The sequence below is a fragment of the Sus scrofa genome, chromosome 4 (assembly GCF_000003025.6).
Source record: "Sus scrofa isolate TJ Tabasco breed Duroc chromosome 4, Sscrofa11.1, whole genome shotgun sequence".
NCBI classification, from domain to species: Eukaryota; Metazoa; Chordata; class Mammalia; order Artiodactyla; family Suidae; genus Sus; species Sus scrofa.
The window spans coordinates 83,021,979-83,044,765 of record NC_010446.5 but is presented as its reverse complement, the minus strand read 5'-3'; the positions used below and the strand labels follow the sequence as shown (position 1 = coordinate 83,044,765).

General features: G+C 37.1%; 1 protein-coding gene across 20 annotated transcripts in view; it reads left to right on the top strand.

Moving 5' to 3' along the window:
• Positions 1 to 22,787, top strand: part of DCAF6 (DDB1 and CUL4 associated factor 6) — a 158,143-nt gene that overhangs the window by 24,953 nt on the left and 110,403 nt on the right. For 12 of the 20 annotated variants that reach the window (XM_021089469.1, XM_021089465.1, XM_021089466.1 and 9 more), the window contains exons 3-4: positions 10,174 to 10,266; positions 16,295 to 16,480. In XM_021089469.1, the coding sequence (XP_020945128.1) occupies positions 10,174 to 10,266; positions 16,295 to 16,480 (279 nt within the window). Of the gene's footprint in view, positions 1 to 6,114; positions 6,244 to 10,173; positions 10,267 to 16,294; positions 16,481 to 22,787 lie in introns of all 20 variants that reach the window. The other 8 variants (XM_021089449.1, XM_021089461.1, XM_021089459.1 and 5 more) reach the window with 1 other exon arrangement.

Genomic DNA, 22,787 nt, shown 5'->3' with positions numbered 1-22,787 from the left:
AACTCTAAGGAATCCAACTTTTTTTTTTTTGTCTTTTTGCCATTTCTTGAGCCGCTCCCGCGGCATATGGAGGTTCCCAGGCTAGGGGTCGAATTGGAGCTGTAGCTGCCGACCTAAACCACAGCCACAGCAACGCCAGATCCAAGCCATGTCTTTGACCTACACCACAGCTCATGGCAACGCCGAATCCTTAACCCACTGGGAAGCCAGGGATCGAACCCGCAACCTCATGGTTCCTTGTTAGATTCATTTCCACTGCACCATGATGGGAACTCCTTTTAATTGTTTTCTATTTCACATCTTCTGGTGATTGCTGTCCTATCTTTATATGATATTCTTACACTGGTTTTTCTTGAATTGTCAAATTTGGGCTTTGTCCATTGATTTCTTGCTGTGATAGAAGAGGAATTAACTAATTTATACACTTTCCTAAGATTTAGGCTTCTCAGAAATTTTGTTACTGTTTTTAGTCTCTCCAGTGGTCACTATAACTTTAAACAACATACATAAACATCTTTTTCTTTTTCTGCGAGTCACAGACAGTATTTGATGCTGTAAAATAGAGATACTTAAAATGCTTTCACCCTTTCTTCTACCTTCCTGTCTCTTTCTGTTTCACACCACTTTCAGCTACATATGCTTTTATGTTGTCATGTTGATTACATTTACCTCGTATTCTGTAGCCATTGTTACTTTCTGGAATTTGTCTGTGTATTAATTCTAAAAGTTGAAATTCAGTAAACATTGTTAATAAGTTTTATGTATATGTACATTTCTTTCTCTTTTTTTTAGGTCCGCATCCATTGTATGTGGAAATTCTTAGGCTAGGGGTCTAGTCAGAGCTGCAGCTGCTGGCCTATGCCACAGTCATAGCTACAGCCACAGCAGTGCCAGATTCGAGCTGTGTCTGTTACCTACACCGCAGCTTACTGCAACACTGGATCCTTAACCCACTGTGTGGGACCAGGGATCAAACCCACATCCTCATGGATACTAGTCAAATTCGTTACCACTGAGCCACACTGGGAATTCCACATATGTACATTTCTAAGTTTTGTTAAACTCTTCATAATAAGGAGAGGGTAGGAAGAACATTTATGAAGAAAATTATGTAATATATCACCTGTTTTATAGATGAGCACACTCAGTGGCTCAAAACCCTCCAATGGGTTTCTAGCTTACTTAGGGTAAACCCAAAAGCCTTATTGCTTCAGAGGCCCTACATGATTTGGCACTTGCTTTTTTTTTCTCCATTTCATCCTTTACTGTGTTCTCCATGATACGTATTTGTTTCAGTCAGCTCATCTTTTTCTGTTCCTTTAAGTACCCCAGGTACACCTCTGCCTTATATATTTTATGTCTTTTGTCTAGAACTCTCTTCCTCATATATCTTTGAAGCTTACTTCCTCATTTCATTTAGCTCTAAGTATTACCTAATAGAGAAGCTTTTCCTGGCCACTCTAATAGCTCCCTACTCCTGATCAGCATCTTTCCCTTGCTATGGTTTTTTCCCCCTGTAATTCATGTCACTATCTGACATTAAAATTATACATTGATTTATTTGTTCGTAGTCTATATACTTGCCTCCCTCTACTCTAACACTCTGGCCCCCAAAATATCTTCATAAATTAATTTTCTTCATCTAGAATTGAGAGATAGTGGCTAGCACACATTTGGCACTTAATGAAGTGTTTATTGAAGAGGCAAACCATGTGTTGCAAGTTGGATTTTATGTCCTTCTTTAAGGACCAAAGGTCAAATCTTTCTCTTTACCCAAAGGAGAATTTTCTAGTGTTAATTTAAAACGAATTTTCCCATAACGTATAGTGTATAATGCTTTTATGAGTTTTTACGAGCTGTGGATTCTGTATCTTAGCATTTTTGAATTTACTTTCAGATTTTACTGGGTATATTCTTAAATATTTTTCTAAAAATGAGTGGAAGGTAAACTTTTCCTGCAAGCTTAAAGATATCTTTTTGGCTTTTGCACTACTTTTTAAACATTATGTTCTTATTTTTTTTGCATTTAATTTTTAAAGTAATGCCTTCTCATGATATAAAAATCAATTATGTAAAAAAGTATACATTGAGAAGTGTGGCTCTTACTCCTGTTCCTGTCTACCCCATTTCTTTCTGCTCCCTAATACACATAATCACATATTTTAGTTTCATGAGCATCCATCTACTCTATTTTCCCCATCTTTATTGACATATCATTTATGTATATCAGTGTATAAGTTTAATGTGTAAAATGTGATGATTTGGTACATATATAAATTGCAAAATGATTATAACAATAAGCTTGGTTAACACATTTATCACTTCACATAATTGCATTTTTATTGTCATGGAGATGGTGTTGAGAACATTTAAGTTTTATTTTTAGCATCTTTCAAATATACAGCACAGCATTGTTAACTGTAACCACCATGCTGTACATTAGATCCCAGAACCTTTTTTTTTGGCCATTATCTGTGACATGGAAGTTCCAAGGCCAGGATCAAACCCGAGCCACAGCAGCAGTATTAATGTCAGGTCGCTGCGCTGAGCCACTGGAGAACTTGGGTCCCAGAACTCACTTATAACTGGAAGTTATGCTTTTTGAATATCTCATTTCTTCTAACTTCCCAGCCTCTGGCAACCACCAATGTACTCTGTGTTTCGGTCAGTTGAGCATTTTTTAGATTCCACATATAAGCAGTATTGCATAGTATTTCTCATTCTTTATCTGGCCCTCAGGGTTCATCCACATTGCAGATATTAGGATTTCCTTTATTTTTATGGCCAAAAAATATTCCAGTGTGTGTGTATATATATCTGTGTGTGTGAATCATATTTTCTTTATTCATTCACCCACTGCCAAACACCTAGGTTCTTTGCATGTCTTGGCTTTTGGAAATAACACTGCAGCTCATGGCAGTGCCAGATCCTTAACCCACTGAGTGAGACCAGGGATTGAACCCACATTCTTATGGATACTGGTTGGGTTTATAACCTGCTGAGCCACAACAGGAACTCCCTGATTTTTCTTTTTGTTGCTTGTGTTTTTTTTTTTTTTTGTCTTTTTGCCATTTCTTGGGCTGCTCCCGCGGCATATGGAGGTTCCCAGGATAGGGGTCTAATCGGAGCTGTAGCCACCGGCCTATGCCAGAGCCACCGCAATGCAAGATCCGAGCCGTGTCTGCAACCTACACCACAGCTCACGGCAACGCCAGATCGTTAACCCACTGAGCAAGGGCAGGGACCAAACCCGCAACCTCATGGTTCCTAGTTGGATTCGTTAACCACTGCGCCACGGCGGGAATTCCTGTTGCTTGTGTTTTTGGTGTCCTGTCCAAAAAAATCACTGCCAGGGTCAAGGTGAAGGAGCTTTTCACTATATTTTTTTCTAGGAGTTTTATTGCTTCAGGTCTTATGCTTAAATCCATAATCTGTTTCAGGTTAATTTTGTTTTGCATGTGAACACCCAGTTTTCCCAACACTGTTTATTGAAGAGACTGTTCTTTTCCCTTTGTTGTAAATTAATTGACCCTATGTATGCATGGGTTATTTTCTGGGTCCTCTGTTCTGTTTTGTTGATCTATGTGTCTGTTTTTAGGCAAATACCATACTATTTTGATTAACACAGCTTTGTAATATAGTTTGAAGCCAACAAGTTCGATGCCTTCAGCTTTGTTTTTCTTTTTCAAGATTGCTTTGTCTATTTGTGGTCTTTTGTGGTTCGGTACAAATTATAGGATTTCTTTACTATTTCTGTGAAAATTGCCATTGGAATTTTGATAAGGATTGCCTTGAATCTATAGATAGCTTTTGGGTAGTATAGAATAACAACTCTTCTCATACATGACATATGTCACTTATTTCTGTCATCAGTGTTTCTCATCTTTGTGGTATAGATTTCAGCTCCTTGGTCAAATTTATTCCTGAGTATTTTATTGTTTTTGATACTATTGTAAATGTGCTTGTTTTCTTTATTTCTTTTTCAGATAGTTCATTGTTAGCGCATAGAAATGCAGCTGTTTTTTGTTTGTTGATTTTATATCTTGATGCTAATGAATTCATTTATTAGTGCTAACAAATTTTTGGTGGAGTTTTCAGGATTTTCGATGCATAAGGTCAGGCCATCTGCACATGGAGACAGTTTTACTTCTTTATTTCCAATTTTCATATTTCTTTTTCTTGTCTAATTATTCTGGCTGAGACTTCAGTATTATGTTGAATAAAAGTGATGAGAGTTGACATCCTTGTCTTGTTCCTGATCCTAGAGGAAAAGCTTTCATTCTTTCACCATTGAGTATGATATTGGCTGTGGGCTTATCATATATGTCCTTTATTATGTTGAGATGTGTTCCTTCTATACCTAGTTTGTTGAGAATTTTTATCATGAAAGATGTTGAATTTTGTCAAATGCTTTTTCTGTATTTATTGAGATGATCATTTTTAGCTTTCATTCCAATAACATGGTGTATTACATTTATTGATTTGTTTATAATGAACCATTCTTGCATCCCAGTGATAAATCATACACCATTTGATTATGGTGTATGATCCTTTTAATATGCTTTTGAATTCAATTTTCTAGTATTTTGTTGAAAAACTTTGCCTCTATATTCATCAGAAATGTTGGCTTATGGTTTTCTTTTCTTGTAATATCTTTATCTGGCCTTGGTATAAGGATTATGCTTGCCTCAGAAAATGAGTTTGGGAGTGTTCTTTCCTTTTTCATTTTTTTGGAAGACTTTGAGAAGGGTTAATTAATTCTTTTTAATGTTTAGTAAACATTTAAATCCTGTAAAGCCATCTGGTCCTAGGCTTTTGTTGTTGTTGTTGTTATTGTTGGAAGGGTTTTGATTTAATCTCTTTACTCATTATTGGTCTATTCACATTTTCTATTTTTCATGATATGTCTTGGTCAATAACATGTTTCTAGGAATTTATTCTAGGTTGTCTAATTTGTGGATGTATAATTGCCCATAGTAGTCTCTTTGATTCTTTGTGTTTCTATGGTATGAGTTGTAATGTCTTTTTTTCATTTATAATTTTATTTATTTGAGTCTTTTTTTTTCTTGTTAAGTCCATCTAAAGATTTATCAATTTTGTTAATCTTTTCAAAAATTGAACTCTTGGGAGTTTCCTTTGTGGCACAGTGGAAACACATCTTGACTAGAATCCCTGAAGATACGTTCAATTACTGGCCTTGCTCACTAGGTCGGGGGATCTGGAGTGGCTGTGAGATGTGGTGTGGGTCATAGACGTGGCTCGGATTCTGCGTTGCTGTGGCTATAGACCTGCAACTGTAGCTTGGATTCAATGCCTACCCTGGGAACTTCCATATGTAGTGGGTGCAGCCCTTAAGAAAAAAAAAAAAAAATCCAACTCTTAGCTTTGTTGACCTTTTATTTTCCTATTCTTTATTTTATTCATTTCTGCTCTGATCTTTGTTAAATCCTTCCTTCTGCCAACTTTGGATTTTTTCTTTTCTATTTCCTCAATGTGTAAAGTTAGGTTATTTGAGATCTTTCTTTCTTTTTAATGTAAGCATTGGTTGCTGTGAACTCCCTGCTTAAAACTGTTTTTGCTGCATCCCATATGTTTTGTTTCCATTTTCACTTGACTCAAGATATATTTTTTTTTCCTTATGTTGTCCAGGAGTGTGTTACTTAATTTGTACATGCTGGTGAAATTTCCAGTTTTCCTCCTGTTGATTTCTGTTTTTATACCACTGTAGTCAGAAAAAATATTTGATATGATTTTTTTTTTAAGTTTTCTGATACTTCTTTTGTGATCTTAACGTGATTTATCCTAGAGAATGTTCTATGTGCACAAGAGAAGAATGTCTGTTCTGCTGGTTCTGGAATGGAATCTTTTGTGTACATCTGTTAGATTCAAAGTGTAGTTTAAGTCTAATGTTTCCTTATTGATTTTCTATCTCTGTGATTTATCTATTGTTTAAAGTGGGGTGTTGAAGTTTGTTACTATTATATTGTTGTCTCTTCCTTCAGACCTGATGTAGTTATTCTTTTTAATTTTAGACATTCTAATGGATATCTGGTGACATCAAAATGTGGTTTCCTTGTGCTATTTTTACATACAGTCATCCCTCCACATCTACAGGTTCCTCATCTGTGGGTACCGAGGGTCAACTGTACTGCTCCATTTTATATAAGGGACTTGAGCATCTGCAGATTTTGGCATTCGTCGAGGGGTCCTGGAACCAATCCTCATGGATACGGAGGGAATATGGTATTCATCTGTATCCTTCAAACTTCCTAAACCACTTATTAGTTTCAATCCCTTTTAAAAAGATTCTATAGGTTATTCTACATAAAGAAGCATGTCTTCTCAGAATAAAAATAGTTTTATTCTTTTCCTGTCTGGTTTCCTTTTATTTCTTTTTCTTGTCTTATGGCACTGTCTAGTACTCTAGACAGTGTTGAACAGAAGTGAGAGCAGACATCCTTGTCTCCTTTTGTTCTTAGAGGGAAAGTATCCAGTTTTTATTAAGTATGATGGCTTTGCTTGTTTGTTTTTGCTTTTTAGGGCCAAACCTGTGGCATATGAAAGATCCCAGGCTAGGGATCGAATTGGAGCTGCAGCTGCCAGGCTATGCAGCCATAGTAATGCAGGATCCGATCCATGTCTGCAACCTACAGCATAGCTCACAGCAATGCCAGATCCTTAACTCACTGAGAAAGGCCACGGACTGAACCTGAGCCCTCATGGATGCTAGTTGGGTTTGTAAGCTGCTGAGCCATTTGGGAACTCCCAGCTATGATGGTTTCCTAATAAGATATTCATTGTCAGGTTGAAAAAAAATCCTTTCTACTTTGCTGAGAGCTGTTATTATGGATTGTTGTTGGATCCTTTTCAGATGTCTTTTCTGTGTTTATTTCTGTGATCATATGATTTTTTTTTTTTTAGTTTCTAAATGTCATAAATTACATTAATTAATATTTGAATGTCAAACCAGTCTTGCATTCTAGAGATAAATCTCTTTGAGTCATGATTGTATTACCTATTTATATATATTGTTTTATTCAGTTTTCTGAAGTTTTGTTTTAGAATTTTTGTGTGTACATTAAGGATATTGGTCCATAGTTTTCTTTTTTTTTTTTTTTTTTTTTTGTCTTTTTGCCATTTCTTGGGCCGCTCCCGCGGCATATGGAGGTTCCCGGGCTAGAGGTCGAATCGGAGCTGTAGCTGCTAGCCTACGCCAGAGCCACAGCAACGCAGGATCCGAGCCACGTCTGTGACCTACACCACAGCTCACGGCAACGCCGGAACCTTGACCCACTGAGCAAGGGCAGGGATCGAACCCGCAACCTCATGGTTCCTAGTCGGATTCGTTAACCACTGCGCCACGACGGGAACTCCTTTTTTTTTTTTTTTTTTTTTTTTTTTTTTGCATAGTTTTCTTGTACCAATGAGTTGGGAAGTATATGGTCCTCCTTAATTTTCTAAAAGACTTGGTATAGAATTTTCATTATATTTAAAAAAATGCATATTTGTCAGGAGTTCTCTGGTGGCTCAGTCGGGGTAAAGATCTGCATTGTCATGCTGTAGCTCTGGTTGCCGATGTGGTGTGGGTTTGATCCCTCAGGCATGGCCCCCCCAAAAAACAACAAAAAAAAAACCAAACCAGAAAACATTCGGCGTAATTGATCAGTGAAGCAGTCTGGGCCTGGAGTTTTCTTTGTTGAAAATTCTAATTACAATTCCTTAATAAAAATGGACTTTGTATCGATTAAATTTTGTTTTCAAGGATTTTTTTCAATTCTCCAAATTATTGAATTTATTGAATAAAATTGTTTTTCACAGTATTCTTTTATATGTTTAAATATTTTTAGAATGTGTAGTTAATGATGTCACTGCTGTCATTCTTGATATCGGTAATAAGTTCCCTGCCCCATCTTTTTCTTTTTCTTTTTCTTTTTTTTTTTTTTTCCTCTTTCAGCCATTGGGCCACAGTGGGAACTCTCTTTGCCCCTTCTTTTTCTTGATTAGTCTGGATAGAGAGGTTTGTTGATTGTCTTCTCAAAGCATGAGTTTCTGGTTTCTCTTAATTTTCTGTGTTTTCCTGTTTTCTATTTCATTGATTTCGGCTCTTATATTTGTTACTTCCAGTCTTCTTTTGACTTTTGGTTTCATTGGTCTTCTCTTTATAGCTTTTTGGGTTATCGTTTTGGAACCATTATCTTCTTTAATATAGGTGTTTTTATGGTATAAATTTCCAAGCACTCCATTAGCTGTAACGAGTAAATTATTGTTTTGCTTTTATTGTCATTCAGTTCAAAATAATTTGTAATTTATTTTGTGATTTCTTTTTTGATCATCTGTTACTTTATGGTTTTCAGATATTTGTTTTAATGATTTCTAATTTAATTCCATTTTGGACAGAACATATTTTGTAAAACTTAAAGTCTTTTACATATATCGAGATATGTTTTATAGCCCATAAATATTTTCTATATTGGAAAATATTTCATGTATGCTTAAAAAGAATGTATATTCTACTATTTTTTGGTTATTTCAGATGTGATGGTAAATCTGGTCCTTGTTTCTCCATCTTGACTGAAAGTGGAAGTCAGTAATTTTTTTTTTTTTTTGTCTTTTTGCCATTTCTTGGGCCGCTCCCGCGGCATATGGAGGTTCCCAGGCTAGGGGTTGAATCGGAGCTGTAGCTGCCGGCCTACACCAGAGCCACAGCAACGCGGGATCTGAGCCATGTCTGCAACCTACACCAGAGCTCATGGCAATGCCGGATCCTTAACCCACTGTGCCAGGACGGGAACTCCCAGTAATTTTTTTTTTAATGTAGATATTCACATTCTGTAAAATTCATCTATTTTAAGTGTGCAGTTCACTGCCTTTTTACTGTATTCATAAAGTTTTATAGCTGTCACCACTATCTTAATTCCTGTATATTTTCACCATCCAAAAGAGAAAGTCCGTACCAATTATCAGACATTCTCATTCACCTCCACCTAACTATTGGCAGTCACTGGTCTGCTTTTTATTTCTGTAGATACACTTATTCTGGACTTTTATGTACATGAACCATATAATATGTGGCCTTTCAGACTGGCTTTTTTCACTTAGCGTAATGTTATTAAGGTTCATCTTTGTTGCAGCATGTATCATTATTTCTTTTCATGGCTGAATAATACTTCATTGTATGGATATTTTGTTATGAGCAAGTGGGTTACTCACATTTTTTTTTCTCACATTTTGTTTATTCATTAGTTGGTAAATATTTGAGTTGCTTCCATTTTTGGCTATTATGAATAATGCAGCTGTGAACAAGTTTGTGTACAAGTGATTTGTGACATCTTTTTAATTCTCTTGTGGCATATATATATATCTTGTGGCATTGATGGCTCATATGGTAATTCTTTTTCAGTGTTTCCAAATAGCTGTACTCCTTTGCATTCCTTCTAGAAATGGATCAGGGTACCAGTTTCTTGACCTTCTCTCTAACTCTTCTTATATTTTGTATTTTATTTTTCTTAAATTATTATAGCCATCTTAATGGATGTGAAATAGTAATTCATTGTGGTTTTAGTTTTCAGGAAGATTGGTACCTTTGTTTTAAAATTTAAAAAATTTTACATTTTGCTCTTACATTTGACTCTTTGATCATTTTCAGTGATTTTTGTTTATGGTGTGAAGGAGAGGTCCAAATTCATTCTTTCGCTTGTGTATATACAGTTGTCCTAGCACTCTTTGTTGAAAAGATTATTCTTCCATTCAGTGGTCTCGGACCCCTGTCAAGAATTACCTGACCAAAAATATAAACATTACATCTAGACTCAATACCATTCCACTGCTTTATGTCTGTGATCATGACAGTACTACACAGTCTTGTTTACTATAGCTCCATAGTGAGCTTTTCTAATTCCTCTTTAAGTGACTTGGTTTTATGTCTCTGGATATAAAATAGACTAAAATAAGTTTAGGTAAAACTTAAGAAAGACATACTTCATTGTGAATTTATGAACATTGTGTTTTCTAAATGGCACTCAGTATATATTTTCAGTAAGTAGCCTGGTAAATACTCTTTACCATAGACATAACCTCATTAGTGATTTATATTTTGAACTATCAGCTAAGTGAAGATGGCATGCTTGTTTTTATTTTCAGTTTGCTTAAATTTTTCTTTTGCTTTCTTTTTAGGTTAATACAATCTGTTGGAATGAGACTGGAGAATATATTTTATCTGGCTCAGATGACACCAAGTTAGTAATTAGTAATCCTTACAGCAGAAAGGTAAAGTGGTTTTTCAAAATCTACAACTTAATCGGAGAAAAAAATCAAGAATATGGTAATCAAGAAAGAGTGAATAATCGTGGAGTGGGCATTTGTAAAGAATATCCTTATTTTGCTAAAGTTTGTTATATAATTTGAAAGTTATCACATACAAGTTCCCTAGTTTCTTTACGCTAACATTAGATTTCATTCAGCCTTTTGACCCTAGAAAATTTAAGTATGCCTCATTTTATCCATGTGGATAAAATTGCCCAAAGTGACATTATCTCAGTAAACCAGTCTGTGGGGAAAAAAATGACAGCGTGATTTTTTTTTTTTTTCTTTTATGCTCTGAATCTAATCTTCAGCCAAGCAATTTAAGAAACTGGATTTTATTGGTTTGCAAACAGTGGCTGGGTTCTAATGAAATGCTTCATAATATCCAATTCATTAAACTCTGATGTCATATCAAGGTTTTTGTTTTTGTATTTTTTTTGGTTGTGCCCATGGCATACAAGAGTTACTGGGCTTAGGATCAAATCCATGCCACAGCAGTTATGTGAACCACAGCAGTGAAAAACACCAGATTCTTAGCTGCTAGGCCACTAGGGAACTCCTCAGATGAAGTTTTAATTAGGATTATATTCTTATTTTTATTGGCTCTTTTTCTCACTTTGTATAGGAGACTAAGTATACAGATATTTTTATATAAGTGAGAACATGGTAGATTGGCAGACTGAAGTGTTTAATATTAGCAATCTTACAGAATAAATTGTCCATGTATTTTTTTTCCCCACATTTAAATAGTTAAGATATTTAAATAAATATTTGTGGTTATTCACCTTAAAAAGCATTTGGTATTGAGGCTATTCTTGGTTAAAGGACAGGCCATAGTTTTATTTCAGAGATAGCGTTACTTAATGGTTCTGACTTAACAGAGGGAAACTTGATGTTTCTGAATCCTGAAATCCTATTACGTACACGTGCACGCACACACACACACAAAAAAAAAACACAACACACAATCATATATACATATATGGTCTATATTCAGATTTTCCCATTTGTTTTAGCAATTTTTTATTGCTGCCATGCCTCTTTCAATCTTGCCCCCAATCCAGCATCACACATTTCATTTAGTTGTCTTATTTCTTTAGCCTCCTTTAGAATAATTCATCCAAATTTTTGGTCTTTCATGACATTGATATGTTGTTTTGTTGTTGTATTGACATACTAGTCAAGTTGTTTTTAAAGAATGTCTCTCAATTTAGATTTGTCTGATTGTTTCCTCATGAGTAGATTAGAATTACATATTTTTGGAGTCCCCGTCATGGCGCATCAGAAACGAATCCATCTAGGAACCGTGAGGTTGCAGGTTTGATCCCAGGCCTTGCTGAATGGGTTAAGGATCTGGCATTGCCGTGAGCGTGGTGTAGGTCGCAGATGCGGCTCAGATCTGGCGTTGCTGTGGCTATGGTGTAGGCCAGCAGCAACAGCTCTGATTAGACCCCTAGCCTGGGAACCTCCATAAGCTGTGGGGTGTGGTCCTAAAAAGACAAAAAAAAAAAAAAAAAAACAAACAGAATTATACATATTTGCTAAGAATTCTTCATAGGTGACATTGTAGTACACGATATTAATTTTTCCCCTAATTGGTGATGTTAAGTTTGGTTTTTCCAGTGTGTAGGTACATTTACCCTTTGTGATTAATAAGCTGTCTCTGTAGTAGTGTGTTGAGATTGAGTGAACAATTTGTTCCATAACAATATTTCATATTGCAGCTTCAGTATTCATTGATTCTTGCCTTAACTAGTTGTGGTTATGTTGTTACAAATAGTGATTTTTATTTCTGTCATTCCTTCTACATTTATCAGTTGACAGATTTTTTTTTTTTTAGGGCTGCATCTGTGACATATGGAAGTTCCCAGGCTAGGGATTGAATCAGAGCTGTAGCTGTTGGCCTACGTCACAGCAACGTGGGATCCTAGCCGTGTGTTACCTACACCACAACTCACAGCAACACTGGATCCTTAACCCACTGAGCGAGGCGGGGAATCGAACCCGTATCCTCATGGGTACTAGTCAGCTTCGTCACCTCTGAGCCACCGTAGGAACTCCTAGAGTTTTATTTTTATTCAGTAAGTCATTATCTATCACTGATACTCTTTTTGATGTTAAATTGCCCCAGTTTGTTTGATAAGACACTTAAAATGAACTAAAGTAACCTTTTTTTCTGTTTTGACATACTCCTTTTTTTTTTTAGCACAGTTTTTTTTGTTTGTTTGTTTTTGTTTTGAAAGCACACTGTATATTCCCATTGCATTAAATTCTCATACTATATGCATTATGGGGATGTACCATAATTTATTCAGCTATTCTCCTGTGTTTTGCTGTTCTAAATACCTCAGTAAATAACTTGGTGCTTTTTTTTTTTCTTGGTATTGTTGGAGGCGTATGTATCTTCAGGGTACATTGCTAGAAATAGACTTATCTGATCAGAGGGTTAATGTATATGTGGTTTTGTGAGGTATTGCTAAATTCCTCTCCATTGGTTCTTATACCATTTAACATTCCCACCAGAATTGTTTAAGAGTATGGTGATCCCCCACCCCCACCCCCAATACTCACTTGTATAGTGTATTGTCAAGGTAAATTTTTGCTTTGAAAAGTAGGAATTAGTATATTAAAGTATTTTCAATTTGCATTTGCTTTTTTTTTTTTTTTTGTCTTTTGTCTTTTTTTTGTTGTTGTTGTTGTTGCTGTTGTTGTTGTTGTTGCTATTTCTTGGGCCGCTCCCGCGGCATATGGATGGTCCCAGGCCAGGGGTTGAATCGGAGCTGTAGCCACCGGCCTACGCCAGAGCCACAGCAACGCGGGATCCGAGCCGTGTCTGCAACCTACACCACAGCTCACGGGAACGCTGGATCGTTAACCCACTGAGCAAGGGCAGGGACCGAACCCGCAACCTCATGGTTCCTAGTCAGATTCGTTAACCACTGTGCCACGACGGGAACTCCTGCATTTGCTTTTTGAATGAAGTTGGATAGTTTTTCATACTTCTAAGGGCCATTTTATATCTTTGGACTATCTATTCAGATCTTTTGTCCATTTTAAAAAAAATTAGTTTTTCCCCCTTCTCAATTTTTATGTGCTGTTGGGAGATTTGGTCATTTGCAGTGTATATTGCAGATATTAAAACGTTTATTTTATACTTTTGCTATGTTCTAATGGATACCATTTCTTTAATTTCATTTATTTATTTTTTTGTCTATTTTAGGGCTGCACCTGCAGCATATGGAGGTTCCCAGGCTAGGGGTCTAATTGGAGCTGTAGCTGCTGGCCTATGCCACAGCCGCAGCAACGCCAGATCCTTAACCCACTGATCAAGGCCAGGGATTGAACCTGCAACCTCATGGTTCCTAGTCGGATTAATTTCCACTGCGCCACAGCAGGAACTCCTTTTTTTTTTTTTTTATTACTTTAATTTTATGATTCTTTTAAATTCAGTTTATTTTTATTTCTTCATCCTAAAAGGGAGTAACTTAATAATCGTCTAGTAAATAGTTTCAAAAGTCAATCAAGATAGTTTTTTCGTATTTACTGAGAGTTTATGAATGTGTCAGATATACCACGTAGGTGAAAGAAAATATGTTTATTTAATTTTCAAGGCACTATTGTCAGTCCCAAGCTCATGTGACTCGCACACAGTGAGGTCCAACAAACCAAAATGTTGGAGTTTGGAGCAGAGAAGGGTTTATTGCAAGGACCATGCAAGGAGATTGGGCGGCCTCTGCTCAGAATACCTAGTCTCCCCATGGGTTTCAGGGAAGACGTTCTTATACACAAAATTTGGGGGGAGAGCTGCAGGCCGTGTAACCCTCCTCTGGTTGGCTGGTGGTGAGGTCACAGGTTGAAGTTCCAGGAATCCCAGTCATCAGCTTTCTGGTTCCAACCAGTCTGAGGTCCACATACTTGTGCTCAGCCTGAAGTTAGCGTCCTCCACCTCGTTGGAGGCCTTAGTTCCTGTAGAACTCAGAGACATGTAGTGAATTGTTCTACACAACTCTTTTCCTCCTGCCAGAGAAAAAAAGAGCCAGAATCTGGTGCCTTGGTTTTTCTGCATTCCTTCAGTCTCCTGGTTAGTACCTGCTTGACTCTGCCCTTTGGAACTCAGAGAAGGTCTAGGGGCTGAAAGCCTTTTTCCTACAGTAAAAAATAGGGGACAGGCTTTTATGCCTGGGAAGGCCCCATAGGGTCCTGCACAATTTCAGTTCCCCCTTTTCTTTCATTCTCCTTAGTCTTGAGGGGATCAGGTGTTGGACAAGAAAGGAAATAATATTTTGGATAAAGAGGTTAATCATGAACTCAGCATAGTAACTCAGTTTTAGGGGGACTTGATTTCAACACTATTCCAATTGATGATACTTAAATCTTCTTTACATCTCAGAGGGAAAAGAAGAAAATATGTGATATGTGAAATATTAATTTCTTTTTTTCCCTAATTATAATAGTTTGGAATCAAATGATAATTTTTTATTAAAGTATAGTTTACTTACAGTGGTGTACCAATTTCTGCCGTACAGCAAAGCAACCCAGTCATTCACACACACACACACACACACACACACACACACACACACACACACTCCCTTTCTTTTTTTTTTTTTTTTTTTTTTGTCTTTTGTCTTTTTGTCTTTTGTTGTTGTTGTTGTTGCTATTTCTTGGGCCGCTCCCGCGGCACATGGAGGTTCCCAGGCTAGGGGTTGAATCGGAGCTGTAGCCACCGGCCTACGCCAGAGCCACAGCAACGCAGGATCCGAGCCGCGTCTGCAACCTACACCACAGCTCACGGGAACGCTGGATCGTTAACCCACTGAGCAAGGGCAGGGACCGAACCCGCAACCTCATGGTTCCTAGTTGGATTCGTTAACCACTGCACCACAACGGGAACTCCTCCCTTTCTTATATTATCTTCCATCATGGTCCATCCCAAGAGACTGGATATAGTTCCCTGTGCTACACAATAGGACTTCATTGCTTATCCATTCTAAGTATAATAATTTATACCTGCCAGCCCCAAACTCCCAGTCCATCTCACTCCTTCCCTTCTCCCTCTTGGCAACTACAAGTCTGTTCTCTATGTGAGTCTGTTTCTGTTTTGTAGACAGGTTAATTTGTGCCATATTTTAGATTCCGCATATATGGTATTTGTCTTTCTCGTGCTGACTTACTTCATTTAGTATGATAATCCCTAGTTTCATCCATGTGGCTGCAGATGGCATTTTTTGTTCCTTTTTATGGCTGAGTAGTATTCCATTGCATGTATGAACCATATTTTCTCAATCTATTGATTTTTTTTTTTTTTTTTTTTTTTTTTTTTTTTTTTTTTTTTTTTTTTTGGTCTTTTTGCTATTTCTTTGGGCTGCTCCCGTGGCATATGGAGGTTCCCAGGTTAGGGGTCTAATCGGAGCTGTAGCCACCAGCCTACGCCAGAGCCACAGCAACGCAGGATCCGAGCCGTGTCTGCGACTTACACCACAGTTCATGGCAACGCCGGATTGTTAACCCACTGAGCAAGGGCAGGGATCGAACCCGCAACCTCATGGTTCCTAGTCAGATTCGTTAACCACTGCGCCACAACGGGAACTCCCCATTGATCTTTTGATGGACATTTAGGATGCTTCCATATCTTGGCTGTTGTGAATAGTGCTGCTGTGAACATATGGGTGCATATATCTTTTTGAGTTGTACTTTTGTCTGTTTTTTCTTTTTTTGGCCACTCCATGGCATATGGAGTTCCTGGGCCACCAATTGTGCTGCAGCAACGCTGGATTCTTTAACCCACTGTGCTGGGGATCAAACCTGCATTCTGGCATTGCAGAGATGCCGCCATACCCATTATGCCACAGTGAAAACTCCCAAATAATAATTTTTCATTGAGATGAGAATGTTAATGAGAATTTATTCCTGACTATGATTGTATTAAATATGAACGTTTCTTTCTGGGAAATAATAAACTACTAAAAACTATTTCCTCTGTGTGTTTTAGGTTTTGACAACAATTCGTTCAGGGCACCGAGCAAATATATTTAGTGCAAAGTTCTTGCCATGCACAAATGATAAGCAGATTGTATCCTGCTCTGGTGATGGAGTAATATTTTATACCAATGTTGAGCAAGATGCAGAAACCAACAGACAATGCCAGTTTACGTGCCATTATGGAACTACCTATGAGGTACAGTAGTACTGTGATTTATATATATGACATATTTGTAAATGCATGTTTTGTATGTGTGCATGTGTGTAGATATATGTGTGTATGTACATGTTTAGATTTGTATGTGTGTATGTACACATGCATATACAGGTAAAGATATTGTTGACAGAATGTCTAAATTTCAGTAAAGTATTTGAGAAAATCATTCTTGATTAACTTGTGTATAAAGTTAAATAAGGTGTGAGTAATCGTAACAGGGTTTGTAGTTACTTGGGCAGGTACACTCTAAGCAAACAGTATCAGCTTTTAAAGATGCTTCTGTTATTGTGCTACAGGATTCTATACTAGACTTCATTGTCATGACTACTTTCTCACTGTTTTGCCTAAAGTCATTGCTGGTGTGTTTATCAAATATTTGCATGTCAAAAAGGGATGCTAGTATACTAGACAAAAGAATCCATTTCTTAGAGGATATTAGTAAGCTCAAGCCTTGAGCTGAATTAAATGAGGTGAAATGAATCTAAATGTCAATTATATTATATATATATATATATAATAATATTTTATATATATATGTATAGCAATAGCTATACTTGGTTTGGAAAAATCACTTACTCTTCAGAATGCTCCTTTGTAATCTTGTCATTTCATTTCTTTGTATCAAAGCCTTTGTTGGCATCCCATTATTTGTGTTAACCTGGTATATCTTTTTCCATTACTTGAATCTCAGCTCTTCTTTGTCCATATGTTATGATGTGTACTTATAAAAATAGTATCCTATAGCTGGATTTTGTTTTCTTATCCATTTCTCACAATGTGGGCTTTTTTTTTTTTTTTTTTTTTTTTTTTTTTTGTGCCTTTTCTAGGGCCACTCCCACGGCATATGGGCATTCCCAGGCTAGGGGTCTAATCAGAGCTGTAGCCACCAGCCTACACCAGAGCCACAGCAACTCGGGATCCAAACCGCATCTGCAACCTACACTACAGCTCACTGCAACGCCGGATCCTTGACCCACTGAGCGAGGCCAGCAATTGAACCCATGACCTCACGGTTCCCAGTCAGATTCATTAACCACTGAGCCATGATGGGAACTCCAATGTTGGCTTTTAAGTGGAGATTCAATTTATGTTTATTGAGAGTGCTGATGTATTTGGATCTGTTTATTTATCTTACTATCAGTTTTCTATTTTAAAAAGATTTCCATTATTAATTTTTACCTCTTCTTTTTGCCTTCCTTTTGAATTGCTTGAAGGTTTTTTTGGCCCATTTTGTTTCTGCTACTTGCAAGGATGATAGCCATTCGTGTTTTACAAGAATAATTAACAAAGTTTTAAAGTCAGTGAATACTTTTGCCCTTTTCCTGAATGTGTACCTTATCATATTATAGTTTCTTCTTCCCTTGCTAATATTATATGCTTATAATATTCAGAAATGTAGTTATGTCTTATTTTCCCACTTGTTGTAAAATATCATTGTTTTAATAGTGTTTGTTTAGATTTACCTACTTAACTGACCAATAACTTTGGCTCCTCCATTACAGATTACCTATGTGGGATCATTTTGTACCTAAAGTACATTCTTTTGTTTTGTTTTGTGTTTTAGGGCTCCACCCATGGCATACGAATGTTCCCTGGCTAGGGGTTGAATCGGAGCTTCAGCTGTCAGACTACACCACAGCCACAGCAACGCCAAATCTGACCCACATCTGCAACCTACACTTCAGCTCACAGCAGCACTGGATCCTTAACCTACTGAGCGGGGCCAGGGGTTGAACCCACGTCCTCATGGATACTAGTTGGTTTGGTTGCTGCTGAGCCACAACAGGAACTCCCTAAGGTACATTATTTAACAGTTCCTTTAGATGAGAATTTGGTTCCCTATTTTTCTTTTTTTTCTTTCATGCCCTTCTTCACTTTTCATCATTTTCCAGAAAATATCTTTTTTGTCAGTTCTTCAAAGGTAGTTTTAATAGGTACAGATCTCTAATTTGATAGTTTTTCTATTTCAGATGATATTTCACTATATTCTTTTTTTTTTTTTGGTCTTTTTGCCATTTCTTGGGTCGCTCCCGCGGCATATGGAGGTTCCCAGGTTAGGGGTCTAATCAGAGCTGTAGCCACCAGCCTACGCCAGAGCCACAGCAACGCAGGATCCGAGCCATGTCTGCGACCTACACCACAGCTCATGGCAACGCCGGATCGTTAACCCACTGAGCAAGGGCAGGGATTGAACACGCAACCTCATGGTTCCTAGTCGGATTCGTTAACCACTGCACCATGATGGGAACTCCAATATTTCACTATATTCTAAACTTACTTTTTTTTTTTTTTTTTTTTCTTTTGTCTTTTTGCTATTTCTTTGGGCCACTCCCTCAGCATATGGAGGTTCCCAGGCTAGGGGTTGAATCGGAGCTGTAGCCACTGGCCTACGCCAGAGCACAGCAGCGCGGGATCCGAGCCGCATCTGCAACCTACACCACAGCTCACGGCAACGCCGGATCATTAACCCACTGAGCAAGGGCAGGGACCGAACCCGCAACCTCGTGGTTCCTAGTCGGATTCGTTAACCACTGCGCCACGATGGGAACTCCTAAACTTACTTTTGAAGTTGAAAAGTCAGTCGTTAGTCTAATTGTGATCCCTTTATAGTTAATTTCTCTCTCTTCCTTGATGCATTTAATTCTGTTTTTCTCTGCTGTTTTATTTTTTCCTTTCATTGATGTCACAACAGTGTATCTAGGTGTGAATTTCCTTTTTATTTTTCATTCTTGGAATTTATTGATGTTCTGATCTGAGAAATTGAAATCTTTAAAAATGAGGGAAATTTGTAGTTAATCAGTCTTTAGTTATTCTTTACCATTCTCTGTATTTTTTTTCTTTTTGAATTCTGATTAGTTATATATTAGACCTTCTTATTCCATCTACCATTAAACTTTTTTTCTTACAAAGTACAACATAGGATAAGTACATAATATTAAGTATATGGCTCAGTAAATATTCACAAAGTGAGTGAATCTATTCATGTAACAACCACAGAGGTCAAGAAATAAAAGGTGTTGTTTCCTAGAATCCTCTTTATCCTAATTTCTAGTGTTTTATTTTTCTACCCACTGTAGTTTTTCTGTTTTTGAACATTATATAAATGAAGCCATATTAAATGGTCTTTTGTTTTTGTTTTTTGAATTTGATGTCTTTTGCTAAGCAAAATCTTATCTTATATTTGCGAAATCCATCTGTCGAGTACCACTGTAATTTTGTTCATTTTCACTGCTTTTTAGTACTCCATTGTGTGAATAAACCACAGCTGATCAATCTGTTTTTTTGTTGACAAAAATTTTACATTTGATTTCCAGTTTGGAGAACATTCCTGTACATGACTTTCAGTACATTTATGTTTAGAAGTAAATTCGTTTGATCAGAAGATACATGTTTATTTCAGAGATAGTGCCAGATAGTTTTCCACAGTGAAATATCATTTACACCAGTAGCATATGAGAGTTCCTATTGCTCCTCATCTTTGCTGACAGTATTGTTAATCTCTAACTTTGGCGGGTTATATAGTGTCATCTTCCTTTGGATTAAAATGCCTTTCCCTGCTGCTACTGCTGAGGTTGAGCGTCTCTTTATATGATTATTGGTTATTTGGATATCCTGTTTTGTTAAGTGTCTATTCAGGTTTATTTCTTAATCTTTCTTTCTGTTGGATCATCCATCTTATTTCATTATTAATGATTTATAGAGTTTATTACATCTTCTGCATATGAAGCTATCTTTTCCTACTCTGTGGTTGTATTTTCACTCTCCTAATGATGTCTTTTGATGAACAAACGTTCTCTGTGTTGTCTAACGTGTTGGTCTTTTCTTTTATTAATGCTTTATGCATACTATTCAGAAAATCTTTTCTTAGCTCAAGGTTATGGAGACATTCTTCTGTTCTCTTATAGAAAGTTTATTGTTTTGTCTTTTGCATGTAGATAATTCAACCAGATTGGTAATATGAAGTAGGAGTCAACCTCCCCCCCCCATGGATTTTTTTGTATTAGCATAATTCATTTCTTAGAAAACTAAATCACAATCCCAAACAGCATACAAGCAAAAGAGGCAGCCTATGTAAGGATATTTTAGCAGTATATATCCTTTTACTTAAGATGTTTTTTGGTGAATACATATACACTGTGAATGGAAAATAATTTTTAAAATCCATTGAATAATTCTTGCATTCATCCTTACCCCAGCCCCTGGCAACTACCATTTTACTTTCTGTTTCTAAGAATTTGATTAGTACAGATACCTCATAGAAGTAGAATCATGCAGTGTTTGTCTTTTTGTGACTGGCTTATTTTATTTAGCGTAATGTCCTCAAGGGTCATCTGTATTGTAGTATATGACAGGATTTTCTTCTTTGTTAAGGCTTAATACTATTCCATGTATATTCATACTGTATTTTCTTTATCTGTTTACCCATCAGTGATCATTTAGGATTTCTACCTCTAGTCGTTGTGAATAATACTGTAATGAACACAGGTGTGCAAATTGTTCTTTAAGATCCTGTTTTTAATTCTTTTGGATATAAATACCCAAAACTGGGATTGCTGGATCGTATCATAATTCAATTTTTATTTTTTTGAGGAACTTCTATACTGTTTTCCATAGCAGGTGTGCCATCTTCTGTTCCTAATAACAGTGCACATAGGTTGCAGTTTCTCCACATCCTTGTCAACACTTGTTATTTTTTCTGTTTATTTAAATAGGGACCATTCTACCAAGTATGATGAGAGAGCTAACTGAGGTTTTGATCTGCATTCCTTAATAATTAGTGATGTTCAGTTATCTCTTCTGGTGTATGTTAATCCATCTGTATGTCTTTGGAAAAATGTCTGTTCAAGTCCTTTGCCCATTTTTTAATTGGATTGCAGGTTTTTAGGTGTTATTTTGTTTGGTTTTGCTTTTATTGCCTAAGTTTTTGGTGTTCTAAGAAATCATTGCCAAATCTAAAGTCATGAAGCTTTTTCTCAGGTTTTTTTTCTAAGCATTTTATAGTTTCAAGTATTACATTTAGGTTTTTAATTTGCTTTGAGTTAATTTTGGTAAGTGGCGTAAATAAGGGTCCAACTCGCTTCTTGACATGTGAATATCCAGTTTCCCAGCACCACTTGTTGAAGAGATTGTTTTTCCCCATTGTGTAACCTTGGCATCTTTCTGAAAGATCATTTGACCATATATGTGAAGGCTTACTTTTTATTTATTTTTAACCTTTCCAAATTAAAAAATATATATATATATATATAGAGAGAGAGAGAGAGAGAAAGAGTTTGTTTTTTTTTTTTTTTTTGCTTTTTAGGGCCACATCCACAGCATACAGGAGTTCCCAGGCTAGGGGTCTAATCAGAGCTGTTGCTGCTGGCCTACACCACAGCCACAGCAACACCAGATCCCAGCCATGTCTGCAACCTACACCACAGCTCATGGCAATGCCAGATCCTTAACCCACTGAGCGAGGCCAGGGCTCAAATCCGCAACCTTATGGTTCCTAGTTGGATTTGTTTCCGCTGCACCATGACAGGAACTCCAAAAAAAAAATGTATTTCTTAATCAAAAAAAGCTGTAGAACCTAGAGCACTGTTTTACCATACTCACCTCTAGGCCACCCCCCAGAATTTTTACATTTTTTTTCTTTTTTTTTGGTTGCACACACAGCATAAAGAAGTTCCCAGGTCAGAAATCAAATCTGAGCCACAGCTGGAACCTACACCACAGCTGTGGCAACACCAGATGCTTAACCCACTGTTCTGGGCCAGGGATCAAACCTGCACTCTGCAGAGACAATGCCGGTTCATTAACCCACTGCAGCATAGTGGGAACTTTTTTATTTGAAAAGAAGTCAAAAGTAACTGGGATTTGTTGACTTGTAAGTCAAAGCAAAAGCAAACATGATACAAGGTTTCCGTTTTTGTTCATGTTTGTCCTCAGTTTTTAATAACAATTTTTTTTTTTTTTTGTCTTTTGCTATTTATTGGGCCGCTCCCGCGGCATATGGAGTTTCCCAGGCTAGGGGTCAAATCGGAGCTGTAGCTGCCGGCCTACGCCAGAGCCACAGCAACGCTGGATCCAAGCCGCATCTGCAACCTACACCACAGCTCACGGCAACCCTGGATCGTTAACCCACTGAGCAAGGGCAGGGACCGAACCCGCAACCTCATGGTTCCTAGTCAGATTCGTTAACCACTGCACCATGACGGGAACTCCAGTCCTCAGTTTTTAAAATCAAAATATTAACTAGAATCTAATGACAAATTAAATCCAAATAAAGGAGTCCAGTGGAGAA